The sequence below is a fragment of the Diorhabda carinulata genome, chromosome X, assembly GCF_026250575.1.
Source record: "Diorhabda carinulata isolate Delta chromosome X, icDioCari1.1, whole genome shotgun sequence".
Lineage (NCBI taxonomy): Eukaryota > Metazoa > Arthropoda > Insecta > Coleoptera > Chrysomelidae > Diorhabda > Diorhabda carinulata.
Window position 1 is genome coordinate 38329946 of NC_079472.1, and position 25002 is coordinate 38354947.

The 25002-nt window shown below is 31.1% G+C and overlaps 1 protein-coding gene across 1 annotated transcript in view; it reads left to right on the plus strand.

Moving 5' to 3' along the window:
* The first annotated feature begins 633 nt into the window (after positions 1 to 633).
* LOC130901362 (uncharacterized) overlaps positions 634 to 25002 on the plus strand; it is a 33279-nt gene continuing 8910 nt past the window's right edge. Inside the window, exons 1-3 of the mRNA XM_057812687.1 lie at positions 634 to 750; positions 12309 to 12461; positions 18505 to 18826. Coding sequence (XP_057668670.1) covers positions 708 to 750; positions 12309 to 12461; positions 18505 to 18826 — 518 coding nt within the window. The 5' untranslated portion in view covers positions 634 to 707. The remainder of the gene's footprint in view (positions 751 to 12308; positions 12462 to 18504; positions 18827 to 25002) is intronic.

Consider the following 25002-nt stretch of genomic DNA (forward strand, 5'->3'; position numbering starts at 1 on the left):
TGAAGGATATTTTGAAACACAATAGAGCCATAACCAAATATTTGTTTCTTCTCGTCTATCTCAAAACTTGTGGAGCAACCCTTATAATAAAACAAACAAAATACATGAAAAATTTTGAAAATACGTATGTGAAAAAAGTGCAGTGCAAATAAATATGTATATGTAAAAGTGCCATGAATAATTCTAAAACTAAAACCATTTTGATTTAAAAAATTTTCAATGCAATGCAGTGTACTATACTTTTCATGCATTGAAAAACAAAAATCAAATTTGTCATATTAAATATAACTCGACTTTTCAAAATAAATTGCTCTTTTCATGAGAAAAATTATCTACGATTTTTCATTTCGTTGAATTGATGTGGGGCGACATTCATTTTGTATCTAATACCTATAAATATCCACGTTGACAATTAATTTTTGTTAGTGTAACATAAACAAAACAGTAAATAAGGTACGATAGAATACCGATCTCATGAATTATAATTCCAAAATAGAATTAACCCATTTGAGAAATTATGCAATATAATTCAGTTACACAAACACAATTTTGTTGTGTTTGCTTTGTTTGCACAGGTCAGCATTTGAAGCGAGCCCGATCACCATGAGCTTGTTGTTAGGCATACGTAATTTAGATCGCCGTTATACATACAGATCTGTACGATTGATTTATTCACTAATTGCCAACATTGTAATTGTGAAGTGAGAATGTTTGGTTTAGTTTTATTCACAATATTTGCAGTATTACCTGGTTTGTACAAATTAATTTTCTTTTCTTTTCAAACTAGATACAAAAATTGTTATATGAACGTTGCTTAGTAGTCGTTTTTAGAATACTTACTACTTTCTGGCAATGAAAATTGTTTTCATAAACAACCCTCCAAAATGTAGAAGGGCGATACATACCTTCAATTTTTACACATGGTAATGCTATTCGTTTTGCCACGTCTAGGTTATTTCACTCATTTTGGATGCTTCTTTATTAGCACATATTGTGATCAGATTCTCTGGGTATTCATGAAATTTCAGTAGACTACTTAACTAGTATTTTAATTTGATATAAATTAGACTCATCTTTATAATAGAATATTAAATTTATAGTCCAGAAGCTGTCAATCTAAAAAGTCCCCTTATATGTATGTATTTCTATGAAAATTAATAGTACAAAACTATAAGAATTAGAAACGCGAGGTTTACGTGAATTTGGAAAGCCGGAAAAAAGTTTAAAAGAATTAATTATTAAAAAATCGATAAATAATTAGGAAAGGAAAATTCTCTCTTATTACGAAACATAAAATTTATTTTATTTTGTTCTTGTTAATGTATAATTCAATATTATCTTGATTTGCTAGATCAGAAACGGCCGGAAATATCCAGCAAACCAGGTTAAAATCCATTGCCTCCGAAATTGTTTTTGATAAATAAAATTACAGTCAATAAAAATAATCTAGAATAAATGTGAAAATATTATTGTTCCACAATGATTATAATTTTTACATACGGTCTGCGCCCACAATTCATATTCTTCTTGATTATTAACAGGTATAGGTATAATTTTTTTGTAGCAGGAAAGATGATACCCACTATCACTAAAAGTTTAAGCTTAAATTCCATATTTACAGTTTCCCAATGGTCAGAAACAGTAAAACGGCTGGATATTTCTTAAAAGTCTCTTGTTAGAAAGGAAACGGAGTAATCTTCTACTTCCACTTCCACTACTGTGGTTTCATCACACATAAATCGAGTAGAAATATTTATCACAGTTATAAAAACTACAGTAGAGTATAGAGTATAGAAAATATGGTAGTTCTAAAAACTGCCACAGAAACATCCTTATATATATATAAAAAATTGAAAAAAGTAGTTTATAAAAAAATATATTAATAGAATATATAATAATTATTATCATTATAATCATTACAGAAGAATCGTATTTCCACAGAGAAACATTTTTTCTATATTATATTCATAATTCTATTTATTGAATTTAAACTGGTTTTCAGGATATTTCCCACCATTTCTGAGCCCGCAAGCTAAGATAATCTTAAAGTAAAAATTAAAACGAAAGAAATTAAAGATATATGTTTTGTAATGGGGGAGAGATTTCCTCCTTCATCACACGATTTCCTCCTTCATCGCACACTTTAAAAAAAGGCTTGCCTGACTGTGCCGGTCCAAAAAATTAATTTGGGTGATTTTTTTCAGACAGAGAATGGAATTGATGAAATCACATACTCTTTAGGCAAACCATCTCATACCATGAAAGAGAAACATCTATCGATTTTTTCAATAATTAATTTTTTTAAACACTTTCCCGGCTTTGCAAATCAATGCAAACCTTGCGTTTTCAATTCCTATAGTTTTGAACTATTAATTTTCATAAATAAAATTGATAGCTTCAGGAATATTATATGTACTTATAAATAAATATTGTTGAGTATTTAGGGAATTAAAATAATAATAGACAATATCTGCATTTCTCTTGAAGACCTTTCTTTGAAAATTTCAGATTTGTAATATTTTCATAAAAAGTTATTTGATACTATATCTAGTGATCCAGCTGGTAAATAGAAATTTTTAATTTGGGTTTCGATATTTGGTTTAAATGTTAAATATTTGTCTTTATTAAGAACCAAGATCCCTATCGAGATATCTATATTAAGGAGACGAACTATTCTTAAATGGCGTTTTCTGGTTTCAACCTTTAAAATTTTGCATATGCAGTCCCCTATTTATGCTAGATATACTTGAATTGAAGGATCACTTCTTAATAAATTTAATTGCAAACTTGATTCCAAATAACTTCAAGAAAAATCATTTCCTTAATTTTATCCTATTCAAAAATTTTTTTATGCACTGAAACTTTAAACAATTTTGGTGAATACATAACTCGCAACTAAATTGTCGTAAACGAATAGAAGGATTAAAATGAACAGCAGCAAGTACATTTCCTTTAATACTTTATAGATAAAATTTTTCTCCATTCCTCTGGTTGTTCAGTTGAAAGATTTTATTTTGAACTGGTTCTATATTTGTTACCAAAGGGATTTATCAAGATATAAACCCATGAAAATATCTCGAGCTTCATATTGATAATGTTAACTGTATGGTACATTTTCAAGAATAAGTTTCTCTCGCTGATCGAATTCAATGAAGACATGCAAAAAATTGTATTATAACAACTTATGTTTTCAATAGTTATCTAGCTATGAAATGGCCAAATTTATATCAGCATAAGATGTAATAAATTATATTGATATTGTTTTGTTATTATAAAGATAATTCATTATATCGTTCTAAAATTTAGAATAATTCTAGAATTAATATATTTATGCACCGTTGAAAATTTCTTTGGTAGTTAACTTAAGAAAACTCAGTATACTTACTGAACAATATAGTTGAACTCATTTTTAGAAAATCACAATTATATTTACTTAGCGGAAATAGAAATTTTGATTAATAATTTTACTATATAAATTCATAATTTCATTCAAAGATACTTAGTACAAAATGTCAGGTTAGAAATAGCAGCTATGTTTCGAATAAAATTTCCATTATCTCGATAATCCCCAAATGGTTAGTTTGATTTTATTTTAAGAACTTTCACGCCGTTAAATAATCTGGTGAGAATTTTCCCACGTTAAAATACTGCTAAGATATAGTAACCACCTGGTATATAAGAATAGTGACGATTGAATCAAAAGTAAATCTTGCAATAATAACATGATCCAAGATATACATACATATCCCCTTTTAAAAGAAAATACTTTTTCTTCATAAAAATGAAAATTCAACTTGTACATAAAAGATAGTCAAAAGCTTCTAAAATTATAATTAAGAGAAACTCACGACGAAATAATCTTCTCAAACGTAATGTGTAGACTTCAAGAATAGATTTTTTTCTTCTCATCTCTTTCCATAGATTTGAAACACTTGATAGATATAAATATCTCATCAGGAGTAGAATCTCTAGTGCTTTCATACTTTGATACAATACATTATTTATAGGAACAAATACATCTCAAAATTAATCCTTGAGCGAATAAGTGATCAAACAAACCTAGTGAACATACGAATGCTTTAACAACTACGAGGGTTTTTTGAAAAATTTCCAGCCTCGCTGTCAGTAGTTGTTAATTTAAGTTTAGAAAAATATTTATGCGTTCGTTGAGAGATTCTTACTAAAATTTTAGCCATTTTGGACACTCAGTTTCTGTTTGACAATCTTATAAGTGGGTTAGACACTGTGTACGGAGACCTTGTATCATTATTAATGACAGAAGACTTCACCAATTCCTCACATAACTTGTTCTGGATCACTAGGAATATTTCCTAATTTAAAATACAAAATTATATGATCTTTTATCATTTTTTTTGCCAGAACTATTGAGAAAACTTTGAAAAAAACTGCAACAACCAGAAATATCATCGAGAAAATTGGACAAATATTTCTGGACAACTGTCGCATTAAGGTTGGAGAGATAGAAGAGGCTATCCGCATATCGTAAAAAGGCTTTTGTCATATACTAACTGAAGAATTATGCATGTGTAAGCTTTTAGCACGTTTGGTTTACTTCACTAAAAGTGAATTCGAATTTCTGGACGCGGTTTAAGCGAAACTATATGGATATTTGCTTCGATTTATATCTATACATAAAGCCTGGATCCCTCACTATACTAACGAAACAAAAAACAGTCAAGACATTAGATGGCAAAGGGCGAACCTGTTCCTAAAAAGGCGAAGAATTTTTCTTGTTTCCTTTACAGCGAGCGACTTTCGTCAGACGAGGAAGTATCTCATAGTGCTTATTTGGAGAAGAAAGATTGCAATTATAAGTTGGAGCAAGTAGATAGACTATGTTGGAAAATAAAACTATTACAGAAAAAAAACTGTGGTTTAAAATGTCAGAAAATTATCAGACAACCCTTGTATGCCATGTCACACCCGGTATTTATTTTTTCTACGTTGATATGAGAGAATCAAAATGAAAGCTCAAAAAAATCTTGAGAAACTCTTTGCAAATGAAGCACTTTCAAAGTATTATCAAATGAATCGAAAAATAAAACAGGTGGAAAATATTTTCCTACTTATTGATGATGGAAAACTGAGCGGCCATATTTTATTTGTTCCACCGACAATTCTAAAAAATTGGAATTTGATCTGAAAATAATATTTACTGAACATAAATAATTTTGTACACAAAAAAATACTTGAAACTGTCAATAATGTACGATATTTATTCAATTTGAAAGTTTGGGATCAGATTCTAAGAACAAGTTCTTGAAGAATTATACATTTTTATTATACTTGTGAAAATTTATTGAACATCTACGTCTTTTAAGAATTGCTCCTAGAAGTACGAGTATACATATCTTGAAGACATTCGAAAAATTCACCGATGCTTCAAATAACTTGTTTTATATCCCGGAATATTTCCTAATTTAAAATGCCATATTATATGATTTTCTATCATTTCCTTACCAGAACTATTGAGAAATCTTTGAAATTACACAGTTTTATCACTTCCATTCAAACTATATATCTAAATTACGAGGATGGTCCCAGAAGTACCTGGCCTAAAAATGGCGGTAGTTGCTTGAAAAGAATCAAAGTACACAATATATAGAGCATATGTTGCTGGATTGAAGACACCATGTTGTTTAGTATTTGTTTGGCAGCCATTTATAGTGAACGTTTCCATTGAATTTGTAAACATGGATAAGATAAGAAATTTTGCATTCACTCGGCTCCGCTGCGCTCCGCCTCGCAACTGCAAATATTGCTCGAAAAAACATATAATCCTTATAATATAATATACTAAATCACTGTACTCGACGTATTGATACGACAAACTATGATACAATATATTGGTTGCACGAGAATTACTCCATGTAGATTGTGGTTTCACCTACATTTCTGTCGTTTTAGTATTATTTCCATCAAAAAATTCTATGACAGAATAGTTTTTGCTCTCTCGTTTTTATCATTACTATAACCACTTATAGCACGGTAGCAAAGAAGTTTTTAGCAAGATTCAATGAAAAATTTCATAATCTTCATATTATGAGAGGCTATTCCAAAATAACATATAGTTTATACTGAGCATCCTGTACATATTTCTTTTTCTTCTTTTTATTCCTGTGTTTACTGGGTGATGTTTAATCTTATTTGTGATTCTGATGACCAGCTATATTGCCATCTTTTTTGTGGTCTACCCCTTGATCTTTTCCCTTCGGGTTTTCCATCTCTTATGATCTTTACTAGTCTGTGCCCCTCCATTCTCGTTACGTGTTGATTCCAATTTATTCTTCTCTCTCGTCCTTATCTTACTATATCCTGAATATTACATTGTTGCCGGATATCTTCGTTTCTTACATGGTCTCGTCTAGTCTTTCCTATCATGCATCTTAATGTTTTCATCTCAGTTGTTCTTAGTGTTTGTTTTGTTTTCTTTGTATCGGTTCTGGTTTCTATGGTATACGTCAGTATTGGTCTTATACATGTTTTGTAGATTCTTGTTTTCGTTTCTATTCCTATATGTTTGTTTCTTCACAGTATGTCCCTTAAGGCACCTGTTGTGGCTGCTGCTTTTCTTACTTGGTAAATATCGCGGTGGCTTGTTACATCTACTCCTAAGTATCTTGATGACATTACTAGCTTTATGATTGTCCCTTCTATCTCCAGTTTACATCTTAAAGTATCCTTAGATACTGTTAGACATTCAGTTTTCTCTGTTGATATTGCCACAATGTATTCTTTTGCGGTTTTATTAAAAATGTGTAACATTCTTTGTAGGTTGTCTTCGCTATTAGAAATCAGTACCGCATCATCCGCGTAGCATAGAATCGAGATGTTTCTGTTTCCTATTTTGTATCCTGGTAGTTTTCTTACTTTTTCTATCATTCTGTCCATAATCAGGTTAAATAGAAATGGACTCAAGCTCTGTCTCCTTGTTTTATACCTGTGTTCACCTTTATTTCTTCATACCTTTCTCTCAGCTTTTATTTTAGTCGAGCAGTTGTAATTGAGTTTTCTATAATTCTTATTATTCTAGGAGATACGAATCAATGACATAGAGTATACTTACTTAAAGAAAAAAATGTATCTCCTGTACATATTTGTATGTTTATAATGTATTGAATTACAAATAAAATCGCTGACTTTACATAGTTCTACATTTAAAAGTTACAGTCGTTTTAAATTGAAATTGTTTATGTAAATAATTGTTTTTAAATATCATGATTCATTTCCCATGGTTATTAATAAAAAGTATTAATTGTGATTAGATACTTTTAATATTTAATTATGTTTATCGTAACGGACAAAAATAACTATTATTATGAGAGGTGAATATTGTCGTAAATAATCCCAATTTAATGACAATTTAATGAGACGTACTCTTATCACAACCGACCTACCTGCAGTTTAGAGGATTGTGAATTTTCTGGAAGTTGTAGATTTAACTACATGTTGTCCTAAGTGGAACCAAACAAAACAATAACATATGAAGAAAAATATATAACTGTAAATTTTATGGAAAGTCCTATCAAATCAAATTCGAAAAACTTCATAAAAACATTGTAAAATTCATCTGTAACATTCAAAAGAATCTTTGAATGAGTTAAAGCTAGTACAAGAATCATCTTAACTTGATTATCATTGTATCATCGTAGAATGGAATTTTGTGAAACCATCATGCAAAAAGAAGTTGGATATCCTCATTTCACAAGTAAGATTTATGCTCTTCGATGAAGCCACGTTAATATTAAGACGTTGAGCTCTGGCGCGGTCCATAGGCCCACAACAACGTAGGACTAGAGTAGTCCTACGACATATTTTAATTCAAACCTTCTCCGCGGCCGAAAAGACTGTATTTTAGAGTTGGGTTGGACCGTTCTGAGTCCTTCGAAGATTACCTTACACTTGGTCTATTCGATTTTATTCTAGTTTTGACATTTGACAGTTATATACCTACGTCTTGTCTTGTCAAACCAGGTCTCGACCATACACTATATCTCATTTTAACTCTTAGTATGTCTTAATACTTCGTAAATTTTCTTGTCAACGATTCGACTTTTTATGTCTAAAACCACTCTATTGAAACACATCGAAGTGTCTGTAATCATTTATAGTCATAGTTAGGATACGTAAGCAGTTTGTTATTAAGTCCAATGTTGATGTAATATTATCTCGATAAAAGTCATATACTATACTTGGAATAGCAACATGCTTTGAGAGAATTTGGAGGAAAATTTACGAGAAGATAGAAACGCTTACTTCATTGCAATTAAGAACGAAATCATTACAGAAGAAATGAGAAAGTCTAATTATAAATTTCAAAAATTGTTAGAAACTAACAATACAAACACAGAGGAAGATATCATAGAGAAAGAGGATATTATAGGACGAAGAGTCAACAGCAAAAAGACCACGAGAAAAATGAGAAAATAACAAAAAAGAACTGGAACAAGCTATTAATTCTTTGAAGTATGGAGAAGCTCCCCGTGAAAATAGAGTAACATCTGAAATTTTGAAAAAGATGGATGAACGAAAGATACAGCTGCTATTGCCAACAAATATTACAAAACGATTGAAAAGTGACACTAATAATACCAATACACAAAAAGGAACAAAGCGGAATGTAATAACTATAGAAGAATAAATTTTATAAGTATAGTGATATATCACTATACTTATATCACTTTGATGTATCACAGTATACAAAAAGATGATAAAAAAGAGGTTGAGATGAATCGTAGAACCAACACTAGCAGATTTATAAGAGGGTTTAGACGAGGCCAAGGTATTCAAAATCAAATTCTTATACTCAAGGCAATACTCGTAATAAATAAAGCATTGACAGCGAAAAAAAGTTTACGTCTGCGTAAACTACGTATAAGCGAAAACAGAAGGTTAGACACATTTACAACAAAGAAAGGCTTAAGACAAGGAGGAAAATTAAGCCCATTGCTTTTGGTCGTAAAAAACAGAGAGCATGCATGTAGGGCATAGATCCTTATAAATATACTGAAAAAGAAATGACAACAAAACTTAATTATATGGAATGAAAATGAACAGAATGAAAACGAAGGTAAAGACAACAAGCATGTCAGAAAATACAGGTAAACGTAGTGCAATAGTTAGGATTTGAACTAGAAAATGGGAACCTGGAGACGGAAGTAAATAGGATAATTGTTAATGCCAACAAAGTATGGCATGATCTCTTGGGTGCTGAATCAGCAACAAAAAAGTGAGATACAAGCTACGGGGATCAAATATTTGAGAAGGGTAAAAAGAGTGATAAGGAATATAGGATTAGAAATGATATACTTACAGTCTTACAAAGGTGATACCAGCTATAGAAATTCATTGAAAGAAGGCAGTTAAGCTGGTATGGACATTCACAAAGAATGGGCAAATCAAGGCCAGTGAAAAAGTTTCACAATTTAATGGACAAAAAAAGGAACAGAGGAAGACCAAAAAACGTGGGACACCGTTTTAAAGACGAAAAGCTGAAATGGAACGAAACTAAGAAGGTTGCTATGAATCATAAGAAATGGAGTTTTTAATATTGTCAATCTGAATCTGTATAGCTTTTTTTGAGTTGATTTTTAAACTCGTATCCAGAATTTAATACAAAGGAGAGGGAGTTTGATGAAAAATTGTTTTTTCCTAGTTTCAATTTATTACAGATTTGAATTAATGAAATAAAGGTTATAAAGGTAATGTAGTTAAAAAAAAACTTCAAATTATGTGTTTTCCTGTGGAATTTTGCGATATTGGTTTCATCTTATAATCTGAATATATAACTTTAAAAATGGATGTTCAGTCGTTCGAAAGCTTGGCATAGTATAAAAAATTTCACTGATTGCGTTCTCCATAATTGAAAAATTTTTTTTTTGTATTACAGAAAATTGTTTTTCGTGATTTTGTATTTATTTTTTTACCTGAAAACTTCCATGCAGACGGGCAGTCGGGAGGATCTTTCATTTCTTAATCGGACTAGTAAAATTCATTGCTATTATGTATAAGTGCTTTCTTAAAACTCGCCTCGGTATCTCAGTTTCGTTCTTTGAGCTTTTATAGTTCTTTCTGTCAAAATGGATATACTTTAATTATTTTACTGACATTCAGTTTCTGCAAGATTTTGCATTACTACATCAAAGTGTGGAAGAAGATGCACAACAGAGTGATCAGCTACACATCTCGAATTACTGTCTTTTTATTGTTAGTTTATAGAGATATCTAAAATCAATGTAAACTAGGCAAAATTTAATCATAGAATACTAATAAGAGATCAATAAATAATAACCATCTAGCATCAATTTTTAATCAAAGACTTGGATAGTGTCCGATGAAAAATAATTTGAAAATATAATTGAATAAAATTATTTTTTCTCAAATGTTTCTATTAATCACTTATTCCAAAAACTTATGCTCTCTTGAAAGTTATGTTAGGGATTCACATGATTATGAAAATCAAACAGAAATATCAACATGTACGTCACCTTGTGAACACACTGTATAATCATTTCAAAATAAATTCTCTTTCAACTTCATTTATGATAAATAGTAAGTTTTAAACCATGAAACATGTTTCGTTACGCTAATTAACAAATGAAATAATTCAGATATGGTTAATTCATGTTTCTATTTCTGGCTAGTCTAGAATTAGTTTTCGCTGACAGTTTTCATTTTATATTCACAAGAAGTTTGTCCTACTAAACATCAAACGTAGAAGTTTTGAATATTGATGAAAAAATGACATAATATAGTGTCTGTTAATGTCTGAAACCGAACTTACTTATCACCAATTAGATTTGTTAGAAAGTTGAACTAGGTCTATTCAGAAAGTGACATTCTCGAATTAGAAAAAAGCTTAGTATGATCTACTTTTCACAAAAATAAGTGAGACATTCATCATGGCGGTGAACTTTGAAATGTTACACCATCTGTGATTTTTGTATGGCGGACTCACATCCCCGCGTCGTCGTCGTCAGTTCTTATTTCTTGGAAACGGCAGAATATCATCTGAACCGAAGGAAAGACTTGCCATGTAAATGACTAAAAGAGTTCTTGAGGGGGTTTTAACACGTAATCGGTGATTGTCTGGAAAAATCCAAGTTTTAGACGTCACTTCCTCGGTGCTGATTTTGAACTTCTATCTAAGTTTTTCAGTATTATGGCGATACGTTGGAAAAATGGATTATTGGCTTACAAAAACCAAGTTATAGATGTTACTTAGATAACGCTTGTTGGGACATTATATCCTAAAGTTTATCGGTACCGCTCAGTTTAGTGTGTACGAGAATATGAGAAGCACTTCTTGCCTATTTCAAAATACAGCTGCTATAATATTCTTGTTTTGCAAACCCCTAGGTTTGCAAACTTATTTCTGTTTTTTTTTAAGAAAATTTGTATATAATGGGTTGTGATTTTGTCTGACAATCTATAAATAGGAGATAGGAGAAAATGTTCAAATTGTAATAGCTGGACGCCGCATACACCATGTAACCAGAATCTTGTAAAGTCAAACGTAAACTTACTCTACGATTGAATAGCCCTCGTGTTAAAAAAATGATGGAATGGTATTTTATATTGACGTTTTCAAAATATTGTAATTTTTGTCTGGCGACATATCAAGTTATATGTTATTTATCATAATTTTTGAATGGAATTGCATCAAATTTTATAAGAATATTTATATACCTTTTCTGATTGAAATCTTCACAGAAAAAACGATTAAAGTAAAAATCTTTAACATGTCAACGTGAAACATGCTGATATGGCTGGTTCTGCTCTCTAAATCTCCAACATTTCCTGGTTAAATATAATATGAATCACATTTGCTTAGTTTCCCTATTCCACTATCCTCCCAATTAATTTCTTTGTATTTTCTCGGAACAAGCCGATCCTAAGTTTATGGAAATATTTCCAATTTCTTACGTGATTCAATGCAATCAAATCCATCAAAGGTTCAAGCTTATTAATGAAGATAATTTGTGAGTTTCTCGTATATACTTTTTTCTTTGTTCTTTATTTGACTCAATTGTTATTATAAACAAGAGTCAATCTACCTAAAATTAGAATTATTTCAAATGATGCATTCATAATGGAAACAACCTGCACAATACATTTTCATTTTTATTAAAGCTGTCCCAAAAAATCAGTCCATCTCGTTCTATTCGCCTTAATAATTTGTGATACTTGTTTTGATTAATTTTAGCATCCGTCGGATTTTCAAGTGAAAATACGTACATAAACTTTTTTAACATTTTCAACAGAAATCTAATCCACGTTTTTTTCAGATATCTCGCTAACTTTCGTGCTGGATGAAAATGCCAATAAATTGCCTGATCTGAAATGGCAATGTGACACTATTTGCTTAGGATCAGGTGGCAGAGCCCAGTTTGATCCAGAACACAAAATATGTAAATGTATTATGGACAAAAACGCAGACGGTGAGTATGCAAATAGAAAAAGAGAACAGAAAAACAGCTTTTGATGTCGTTGGGGACATCGTAAACACGATTTTAGAGTAATCAATGAGAGGATTACAGTTGAATCTAAATATATAAATTATTTATTGATATATTTCAAAAATCCGTTATTATTGATTATTATATCAGTGAAGACAAAGATTTATGTATAGATAGATACACTTCTAAAAAACACAGATATATATATATATATATATATATATATATATATATATATATATATATAGAGAGAGAGAGAGAGAGAGAGAGAGAGAGTGAGAGAGAGAGAAAGAGAGAGAGAGAAATGCATTATTGTCAAAAAATTTTCACAAATTGCAAACAGAGGATTGTAAAAACTAATAGACAATTATAAAAAAAACTGAATCAATATACAAATAAAATAATATTTTAATATATAGAAGAAAACCACAATGAATAACATAATTAGTAAAGTAATAGTAATAGATACTTAGTACATAGAAAAATTAAACCAGTATGCTGCATGCCCTGAATTGAATATTATTAGAATAGAGGTTGTTTACAAAGTAGAATGCACTTTCCATCAAGTTAGCTCTCAATGCGAAATGCGGGAAAAGATGATATCGATTGGTTCCAATTGGCAAGTGATTGTGCATTATTTGTATCGTAAGGTAATGAGACCTTTCTTCTCTGGTTTGAGGATTTTTACAAATAGAGTTGTACCACACTTACCCCAGAGAGAAGTGGCATATCGGAGATGGGTATAATAAACCTTTAAGGACGTGGATAAGTTCAATTCGTTGGAAACTGAGATCTCAGCGCATAACAGAAGGAACTTTAATTTTCAGATAAGGCTGCAATATATAACTCCCATTTCAGGGAATTATCCACAATAAGTACTATTTTACAGATTCAACGACGTCAGTGGTGGTGTTATTTAATAAAAAGCCGCAATGTATCGTCTGCAAAAAAAGACATATTTTATCTCTGATGACTAGATAAGCGATGTCGTTTATAAACAGAAGAAACAAAATACGGCCTAGTATTGAGCCTTGAGGCCCTCTTCTATTGGCTTGCAAGAAGACATCGTTGTATCAACCCTCACAAGCTGACTTCTGTTGATAAGGTATGACTTAAACCATGCGAGAGGTATTTCCCTGAAACCGTAGTATTGCAATTTGTTCATTAAAATATGATTAACACAATCGAAGAATCGCAATAAGTTGTTACAGTGGAGTGATGGTTGTTTGGTCTGAAGTAGACATTAGTCTATTGTCCAATTCATGTAAATTAGTAAATTATCAATTTCTAATGAGAAAGAAATAAAGACATTATGAAGAATAGTGCTGAAAGACTAAAACGAATTGGATTATATAAAATCCAGGTCATTCCTACATATCGATAAAAGGAAAAGGTCGAAGTCTGCTTGTAGTACATCGTTCTAGGTCGGAATTCTTGGAACCGTTGTTGATTGTTATTACTGAACAGTGTGGTGTTGGTGTGGTGGTAGTGTAAATAGTTTGTTCAGTATCTCGTTCTAAGGAACTTCGTGAATTAACTGAGCTATAATTAGTGAAGGATGGTGTAAATCATAAACAGATAATATTATCAAATGCTAATATAATCATATACTGCAAAACATTAACACCAAATGCTAAAAGAAACCTTACAGTACTTGGGATCTAGTAGAAGTTTTTGTTGTAGTTTGAACTCTCTTTATTTAAAATAGAACCCAAAATAAAGAATAAAACATTGTACAGAGACGAGATGTATTGCAATGAATATTCACCAGAAAACTATGTTCCATCAAGAGATAAGAAAAGAAAAAATGCATACTATTCGTCATTCAACAAACGACATTATTCAGTCAAGTGACATAGCATACAGTATTATTATTATTATAGTCGAAGTTTAATTACTTTGATAGGGTATAGGAAATCTCACTATTACTAAACAGCAGTCGTTGAAAAAAGTAACTGTTGGCAGTTATTTACAGATCAATCCCAACCTCATCTTTGAAACTTGAAATTTGTTTCTTATAACTATGCTTCTTAGCTCCTCATCGGTGATATATGATGTACGAGGATATATCGAAAAATTCTTAGCCTACTATAGAACCAACCAAAATTTCAATGTAAAAATATTTTATTAATCAACATATTTTCCTCTTTTTTGGATACATCTTATTACAACGAACCTGCAACGTCTCTGGACCTTCCAAAAAAAATGTTTCTTCTTGCTATGCAAACCAGACCTCTACAGCTTTTATTACCTCCTCGTTGGAAGAAAATCTACGACCTTTTCAACTTTTTTTCAGTTGGGGAAAGAGATGATAGCCGGACGGAGCCAAATCTGGTGAATAAGGGGGGTGTTATAGTAATTCAAACCCTAAATCAAGAATTTTTATAATGGCAACATGAAATTTGTGTGCAAGGGCGTTCTTCTGCAAAAACAAAACAACCTTGGATAGCTTTCCGCGTCTTTCCTCTTAATTCTTTCCCGTAGAGTAGTCAGTTATGTCGAATAGTAATCTCCTGTTATTGTTCTATAATTATTCAAAGAATCAATTATTATTATTTCATGGCAATCCCAAAAAACTTATGCAAGAACTTTTCCAGCAGATTTTTGGACACGAAACTTCTTAGGTGTTGGAGAACCAGAGTATAGCCATTCCATCAATTGTTGCTTTCTTTTTGGATCGAAGAAATGTACCCAAGTCTCATTTATAGTAACAATTCGGCTTAAGAACTCTCGCACGCTTTTGGTCAACATTCCAACATTTGGAGATCCATTTTGCTGCAATTTTTTTCATGTCCAAATTGACTTGAATTATTTGATTAACGCGTTTGTATGAAATATTCAGTGCTTCAAATATCCGTTTTATAACCGTTTTAGCCCAATTCGACGGTCTGATAAAGTCGTGTCATGAACTGCATCGATATTTTCGGGGACTGACATAGAAAATGGATTTCTCGATCGGTCATCAATGGAAAATTTACCTCTTTTGAAGCTTGCAGTCCAATTTATTACTAAGGGTATTGAGCATATCTTCATAAATCTGCTCACCTCTTAACCCTTTTAAATACAGGTACTTGATGACGGCTGGATACTCCACTGTTTCGATTTTCACAATTTCGGTGGACATCTTTTTTCTTTTAATTTATTGCGTAACTCCAGTTCACTTTTTTGACATCAAACTTTACACTAACACCTCGAATAAGTTATTGTTAGTTGCTATGGTAACGCAATATTATGTTTATGCATGGAACTGGTCTAGGCTAACTAGATATCAATACATCCTCGTAATACACCACTCGATTGTTATTTATTAGCTGGTTGAATCATAATATTGCTCCCAATACCTTTTTTGTCTTGTATCGTCAATTTATCAGGTTATTGGGAATCTATCAAAATCCAAATACCTCTAGAGTTGGTATTCAGCCGGGGCGCTTATTAGTATTCCATTGATTACTGCTTCATTAATGAATTCCTCTCCTGGAACTATGCAACTTCCATGATTACTATCATTCTAATGTCAGCTCCATTCCTTTTAAAAAGATAGATTTATGAAGAAGCTGACTTTCTTATAACAGATGCAACTAGACGATACAGATCAGATCATTTTTCTTAATCACTAAATGAGGTAAATTTACCTTTAGCCATAGAAGATACGGTCGAACAAGAAATAAATTCTACCTAAAAATGTGTAAGTATCCCCAACTATATGGAGTAATTTAGTTCTCTGGAGCTCCTTGTTTAATATATTTAGAGAGATCTAGTAAAATGGAATTATAACATTGATTAACTGAAACTATAAAATTGTGTATTTTTCAATGACACATGTGTCATTAGTTCCCATACTTTACACTTTATAATAGAATTTACCCAATAATAAATTCTAATTATCTCCTAACTTTATCTGTCTGTTTGGATGGAATTTATAATGAAATTTTCACTATTTTTCAATTAAACTATTTCGCATACTTTCTCTCTCTTGATTACAATATCCGATTAAATGAATTCACTCGATTCAACGAATTTCATGGAGATTTTGAATGAAATAAATTCTACTTATTAGCCTTCAGCCAGGTGGTATTTTAAAAGTGAAATAGCTCAATGGTTCGTGAACGCCTTTGAACAATCCTTTGATTTGTAGATCGAATCTCATAACAAACGTATTCTGAAAAATATGTTTCTCTCCCAAACAATTTTTCGACTAATGAAAGTAATAATTAGAAAATAAACAAAAAATAGTCGGAAAACGTTTTCTTGAAAACAACACTTCATTTGAAAAGAAGTGAAAAATATGGTAAATAAAATTTTTGTTATAAATCTTAGGACAATTGGTCTTTGAGAATGATTTAGATTAAGGATGAAAAAGCTAAAAAAGTATATTTAGAATATGAAAGCAGATAAATAAGAAGATAAGAACTATTATTTTATGTGATTTATGATGATATGAAATATTTATTATCAAAAATTCATCACATTATACTTTTACTCTCTTTTTCTCTCAGGGTTTTTCTTTTTACAATCTTTTATTTAGTTTCACGTGTCCCGCTGTGTGCAATAAAATCTTGCAAGTTGAATTTAATCCGCTTGCCGATCTCCGATTGAGCTAAATTTTCGCATTCTTCTATAAATCGGATTGCAATGCAAAATTATTATGTCATTTAGCTGATCTGATGATGGGAAAGATGATAATAGAAACTTCGTAATTAAAAAAGACGCTAACCAATGAGTTTGGGCTCATTTGATTCGTCTTGACAAGTACTTTCCTAGATGGTTCCCAAGATCTTGTGATGAGGCAGACAAACATAGGAACTCCGTACTTGAATGAACGACGCAACCCTTATTTTGTATTTTTATTTAGTTTCACCTTTACCGCTGTGTGTAATCAAATCTTGCAAGCTCAATTTGGTCTACTTACTAGTCTTAGAGTCTTATTGTGAGGAAGATTGCCATAGGAACTCCGTAATTGAATGAGAGACGCAACCCCATCGAATTTGGGCTCGTTTGATTTATCTTGACCATCTCTTGGCCGCCGTGAATATGCAAATCCAACAAATTTAGTTCGTTTGTCTGATTGATTAGATGGATTTCATATTTTCATATCGCTAAGGTTACGCCTCAGGGTTCCGGGATGAACCCTATTATACTGAAGTCTTTATCCGTCTTCAATGGACCACTGTGGGGTGGACCGTGGGAACAATATGTATATAAAAGAAATTACTATATAAAGAGAAACTGAAATTGAATTGACAGGAGAAGATTGCTCATGAAAGCATTGTCCACAAGCGGCAACGATTAAAAAAATAGTGGATTTCGAACTAAAAATACTAAGAAGTTCTAAATAAACTAACTCTGATAAGAAATATAGCGCTTCATTCGTCAATTATTGATTCTTTCCGTTTTTATCATTGTCCTAATCTTATAACTAAAAGCATGTTACATTTTGATGGTATAATTAAGAACATTTAGAATTTTTCTTCCTGTAACTATCATAATGTAACACGCTTTTATTCATAAAATTGGGACTATCCTAAAAATAGGAAAATTTAATAATGTGTGAACTTATAAAGTATTTAGTTCATTTTATGAACAAATAATAAAAGCTTGTTTCTAGAAAACGTTTTATTCTGTCTACAATTTAACATAATAGTTCAGTCCTGATGCGTGTTGTACTATTACCTATTCACTTCTCCAATCTTGAATGAATAATAAGTTAAGGGAAACCCCTGTGGTAATTATGCATCGATATATAAACTTTTTTATTTTAGTGAATTTGGTGAAAAACTGCGGTTAAAAAAATATATTTAGTTGATATTCCTTTCTCAAATAGGACAAAGTTTGAAACTATTTCTTCAGATCAATAACTACGTATATATTTATCTTGATGTTAAATGATGCTCAGCATATATCTATCTTTTATTTTACTTTTCGTAAACATTTCTTAGGACTTGTGTTTTTATATCGTGACAGACTTTAAGCGTTCACTAACTTCTTTAGTATATTTTCCCATACATATTTATTACATCTATCGCAGATATCGATATTGAATTGATGCAAAAGACTGCGAGGAACTTGGGACTTGACATTATCACTTGCAATGAATATAAGGAGCTAGAAAAACGAGAAATAAATGAGAGAGAAGAAAACGAAGAACAGTTAGTTGAAATAGAAGATCGCATTGGAGCAAGCTCTTCCTCGTTTTATTCCAAATTTGATCATAAACCATCGATGCAGAAGACTTCTACCTCTAATAAAAAACTTATAGTTGCACCTTCCAAAAATAAGTTTCCATATGTTAAAACTATAGAAAAGCTGAGAAATACCAAAGACAACGATCATCATAATTTAAAATCTCGGTAAGTATATTTGATTTTGTAAAAAAGAAGAAATTCTGGAGAGAAACTTGGTTCATCATAATATGATGAAACGACTTTTCTATTATGTATATATCATATACTATGAAATATACTATATCATAAAATATATATTATTTAGTTCAATCTATTATATTTGTTATAAAATATACTTACTTTCAGCGTTTTCATTAATTTTCGTCTCTTTATACTTTGCAAGAAACTTCATTCATAGGAGTTTTATCAGTTATCATGATATTGATTTTAATAAAAATTTCTGATGCTAAAAAAATTCATTATTTTATTCTGCAAAGTGCTGAATTTTATGGATCGTCGGAAAATTGTATATACCATAAACATAAAGTGTAGTCTTTATGTTATCGAAGTTAGTCTCTCAATAAATTTGGTTTAGAGTTTTGTATTATCTGCTTGTTTTGTTATTTTGAACTTTCAAGCTGTATAAATTGTAGCAAATAATTGCTTTAGTATGGAATACCATGTGCTGAAGTTTATACATAATCAAAGAAAGAAAATTATTTCCAAATAATAGAATTCCTATTAAGTGTTTTGATTATAACTAGAAAACGAAAGTGCTTTACTAAGAACTTGATCAAATAATTAGCTACAAAATTTACTATAATGGCGGTAAACAACAACTCTCGTGTCATGAAATTATAGTTTCTACTAGAGATACCAAAATTTTTTGATTCTCGATACCGATACCGATACCATCGATGTATAAATCGCCCCTTGTAAAAAAATTCTCTTAATAGAAACATATTCATAATTTGTTTGAATAACCTACAAACCAATTTTAAAATATCTATGACTATACAGAGATAAATGATAATTTCTAATGATAAAATTGTAAGCCAAACGCAAAAGTTAAGTTGTCGAAATTATATAATTATATAAATTTATATATAATATAAATAAAATAAATATCATGAAGAAATAAGGGTAATATTCTCGTTTTCAATTGTCATATCATCAATTGAAATTTTAGCTCTTTAGTTTTTTGGTTTTTGTATTGAAAATCAAGTTATCCAAGTTATTTTAAAGCAGGATTTTTCTATACTCTACACCTAAAATATCAAAGACGATATGGAACTAGACAAATATTCAAAGAAACGATATTCCAAAATATGATATTTTCATTTTGATAACAATATAAACTGGATTAAAAAATAATTTTGCCGTCAATTCACTGGTATCGGTATCAACTTTTCGCGATTGATTCTCAATACCGATAGCAATGTCCAAGAAACGCTGGTATCGAGAATCGACTCACCTCTAGTTTCTACCAAATTCTAATACCATTATCACTTATATTCTTGATAAAGTACTCCTACAGCAATCGGTATGTTGAACAGGCTTCATATCAATACATATTCATCATTTGGGCTTTAACTGATAAGGACTCGTATATATTTGTTGTGGTTTCACTCTAACGCATACACCCATGCACGAAAACACCTACTCTCCAAAAGCTGTTTGGTTCGTTTGAGACAATTTGTTTCCTCAATGCACACAATGCAGGAGAGTGTCACAAGAAAATAAACCATCCTAATAATCACCACCCTGCAAAGGAATATTTGATCTATATATCTAAATTGAATCATATCTTACATAGAATGTTCCTATTCCCATAATACAATAACCCAACCAGGATCTTTCTCGTTGATAATAAATAGTTTCAAAAATAATATTTGGGGAATATATTTGGTTCGAAATTTTTACAAAATAAAGAAAATAACAAGGCGTACAGATGTTGAAAAAAGGTAAAGCAGCGGGCTATGAAAATATTGACAAAAATTTTCCAGCGAACATGAATGGAAGAAGAAATTACGACAAATTAGGTAATAGGTAATAGGTAAAATTCTACCACTTTTTGAAAAAGACAAAAAAGACTGCAATAATTATAGGACCATAACATTGATAAGCGCGGTACGGAAGGTCCACGACAGTATCTTAACGAACAGACTGTGTTTTCGCCGACGATTTGGTATTATTCGCTAAAAATGGAGAAGAATTGAAACATGATTTATTAACATAGAAACAAGCATCAAAACTGAAAAAGATGAATATGAATATAGTAGTAGTGAGGAAATAAGAAGAAGACCTCAAAATTGAAATAGACTGAATATAAGTGGAACAAGTAAAGAGTTCCAAATATTTAGGTGTGGACATACAGAGCAATGGATGGATCAAGAAATAGAGGCGAATGAAAGAATCGCCGAAAGAGCGCCGCAATAAAACTTTATTATGCGTTGAACGGAAATTTTCTAGGAAGAAAAAAAAATAACAAGAATCACCAAAATGGACGTGTATCTATTCCGACAGCATACATGATTGCGAAAGCTAAGTACTTACGAACTCACTTAAGCAAAATTCAAGTAGGTGAAATGAAGTACTTACGCAGAGTCAAAGGTGTTATCAAAAAGCTCGAATAAGAAACGAAACAATAAGAGACGACTTGAATGTAGAATCTTTGATTAGCACAATTGAGGAACAACAGCTTAGATGATTTGGACACCTTTATGAAATGGAGAACAATAGGACGCCCAGGAGACCGTGGGAAAACACAATTGCCGCAATTTTAGAAGAAGAAAATATATGAATATATTTGTATATGAATAATAAGACACACACACCCAACATCCACAAAGGGTACACATGGGTCTATGATTATAACTAACAGATTTGTTCCACCGATGGATGATAACTCGTTCTTCGTTTTTGATGTTGTGTGCCTTCTTTTCTTGTGAGGAAACCAAAAAAAATTACACGATGCAAGGTCAGAAAAGTATGATCCGTAAAGAAGCATCCGTTTTTAGCAAAAGTCTGTTGAACCAGCTGACTGAGTATACATTGTCACGGTGGAAGGACAAATCGGGTCTTGTTTGACGAGCCTTTTGCGCAAACTTCCTGAGATGGTAAAATATCAAATTTTCATCGATTTGTACAGCTGCTAAGTGTCCACAACGAGTTTGTCACAAATCCCCATGTCGCTATTTTCAAACCGTACAATCAATTGTCATAGCGTCACCTTTGTAAGTAATTTCACATCTGCACATATCCACCTAAATTTCGCATCATAAGAAATTAAGCCAGAACAAAGAGGCGCTAGTGAAAACTCACGCCAAACTCACGTTAATATCACAAATTCGCGAAAGAAATTTGTTCCTCAAACCCAATTCAGGCTATTATAGGGTCCCTGTAATATATTATTATTACTAGAAAGCTCCTATTTAAATTTATTTAGAAGTTGGAGGTCTTATCAGACTGCAAGTGATTCACATAAGATACAAGATTTAGTTTTAAGTCAAAGGGAGTCAAAGTAAATATATTTCCGTCTATAGAAGTAAAAAATAACTGAAGATATATTATGCTTATCATTGGCGACATAATATACGTAGCTACTCAGTTATTCTTCAACATTTGTTCTAGCTCCACATTCTTAGATAGATGTGAGAATCCTTTCATATTTCGGTCATGCCATCACATCCGACGTTTTTAAAGCGTGGAAATATGAGAATATAGATCATTCTTGCATAATCTTCATACTGCTTTTATTGTCGGGACAATAAGTGTAGTAAGATATTTTCTGATGATTTTCATTTGAAGCTTCTGTAGAAACTCGCTGCTACACAGCGTCCTAACTCTGCTTTTCTAATAATCAATTCTCATAGGCTTGCAATATCATCTTCTAATTAGTGATTTATGATCATTAGTTCTACATTTAACAGAAAATTAGCTCAAAATATAATTACCAATCATTCAGTTTATTTATTCATGAGAATTCCTAATTTTAAAATAACTCCTTTCTCTGCACTGTCAACAAAGTAAAGACAAATTTCACTTCTTGTTATTTCTGTATGTCGTCGTACTCACGAGTATGAATGAAATAATATGAAACTAGTACTTCAAGACAATGAATGACTGAAACTTGATTCATTAATACACAATATGAAATAGCACCAAAGTTAATTGCTCCAGAAAGAAATCATTTTTCACAATATAAATTTGAGATCGAGTTCTTATCTGTCCATTCATTATTATGCAGGGATTGTAGAAACTATCGTCTCATTTTCATCCGGTATGTCTTCGATCGCGAAACGCACGTTTTATTTTCTTCTCAGACTCGCTAAATATCCTGCGAAGTTGGGCTCTTAGTCGCTTTTTAATGACTATCAACCTTATGCTGAGGTGTTGAGTAGCCCTTTGTTCATACCTTTTCGTTACTTGCTAGTGTTTTCGCATACCTTCTTTGTTTGTTCTCTTCTACATTCCGGATTCATCCAATTTATTTTCTGGCAAATGCGGTTATTTGGGTCATTAAGGAGCAAAATTAAATTTGGCGAAATATTTTTATTGGTATGTAAGTACATTGTTCACAGAATTTCAGCAACAAAATTTTAGATATAATTTGTTATAAACTGCCACATAATGACTGAAAAATAAAATATACAAAATATCTATGCATTGCAGTGTGTAGTATTCTCTGACTTTTATTGAGAATAATACTTTTTTATCCACTTGAAGATAATGTTTCATTATTCACCACATCGTCACGTATGTTCAAAGTTCACAATAGTATTTACATTTTTCAATCCTAATTAATTAATATAATGCCTTTTTGAAATTTTTTTGGTTATTTCAATAATATTTACAGTATATGGACATTCACATTTCGTATTTATTTTTTCTATTTGTGGATTGAATTAATAAACACTGTCTTATATGTTTTAAATTGAGGTACACACTTAACTCATACTAATTAATATCACTTAAATAATTTCTGCGATTACTTTCACTAATTTGTTCTCTTAAATACAACTATTTATTTAAAACTAACTTACTGCGCTTCATAAACTTATTTATATACCACAAATAGAATTCTGCAGAGTTCTAGAACAAAAAGAAGCACAAGAAATAAATAAATAGAGTTTCCTAGAAATTAATCGAAAGAAATACTGTAATAAACTGCCTTCTCTAATCAAAAGTTCATCATAGGCGCGTCTGCCATTTATAAAATATAGGCGCCACGCGAATTCGTCGCATTTAAAAATTCAATTGTAGCTGGACAGGGCCGGCCTAAGGAACCATTTTGCGAACTTGTTCGTAACAGTATTGTGAACAAAGGCAATTACTGTGAACAATTTTTTCATTAAACGTATCCTATGAGTTATTTAGTCTATACTCAATTCAAACACACGGCATATTCTTATCTAACTTATTTATAAGCTTCACTGTCACACCATTAATTTATATTTGAAACTATTAACTTATTTATCTACGTTGGTCTGATTCGAGCTCTATTTCCAACTATTATTAAACTTGATTGGAGATGAGGATTTTTCTCGATAAATTGACATGCATCTTGCAAAATTTAGTTTTACATTGTAGTTTCGTGAAAATACCTCCAGATTTCGATCTTATTTTATCAGAATTATAGGCTAAAATCGCTCAATAACTCAAAGCTCTGAATAATCTTCTATCAACTTTTGTACTACATTGTTGTAAACTCCCATTACAAAGTTCTTTGCTAATGTATTCAGATTAAAACTTTTCTGACATCATTAATTCTTATAATTTATATAGTTCCAGCTTCATGAATGACTGTTATCAAGGACAGTTATGGAATGTCTCATTTCTTCTTGATAGCACTGTAATATACCCAAAGCAGTTGTTAGTTACTATTTTAAATTTCAACTCACCTGGAATTATGATTATCAATAATATTATTTCCATTTTAATACAATAATTTGTTGGCTGCAAATGTTTAATATAACAAATGTAAGAACTTTTAGGAATTAATAGTCGATCAGGAATTTATACGTCTCACATATTGTGAGCCCCACAAGTCTCGTTTTTTTGGATTCAGAAGCATTTAATGTGGAATAAACTGTTTTGGAAAACATTGGACGTCTATAAAAAATTCTAATGAATCCTCTTCCACCACTGGAAGTAACTTGTAAGTGAGTTACATGGAAGTAGCTGAGTTACATCAATGTAACTAAGTTACTGTAACTATCTTTGATCTGGTTACTTTAGCGGAGTAATTTGTAACCGTTACTTTGGGAGACAGTAACGTTACTAAAAGTAACTTTAGTTAAAAAATGTAACGTTTATTATAAAAAGTAACATGGAAGAAGAAAATAATTTACAAGGAGAGG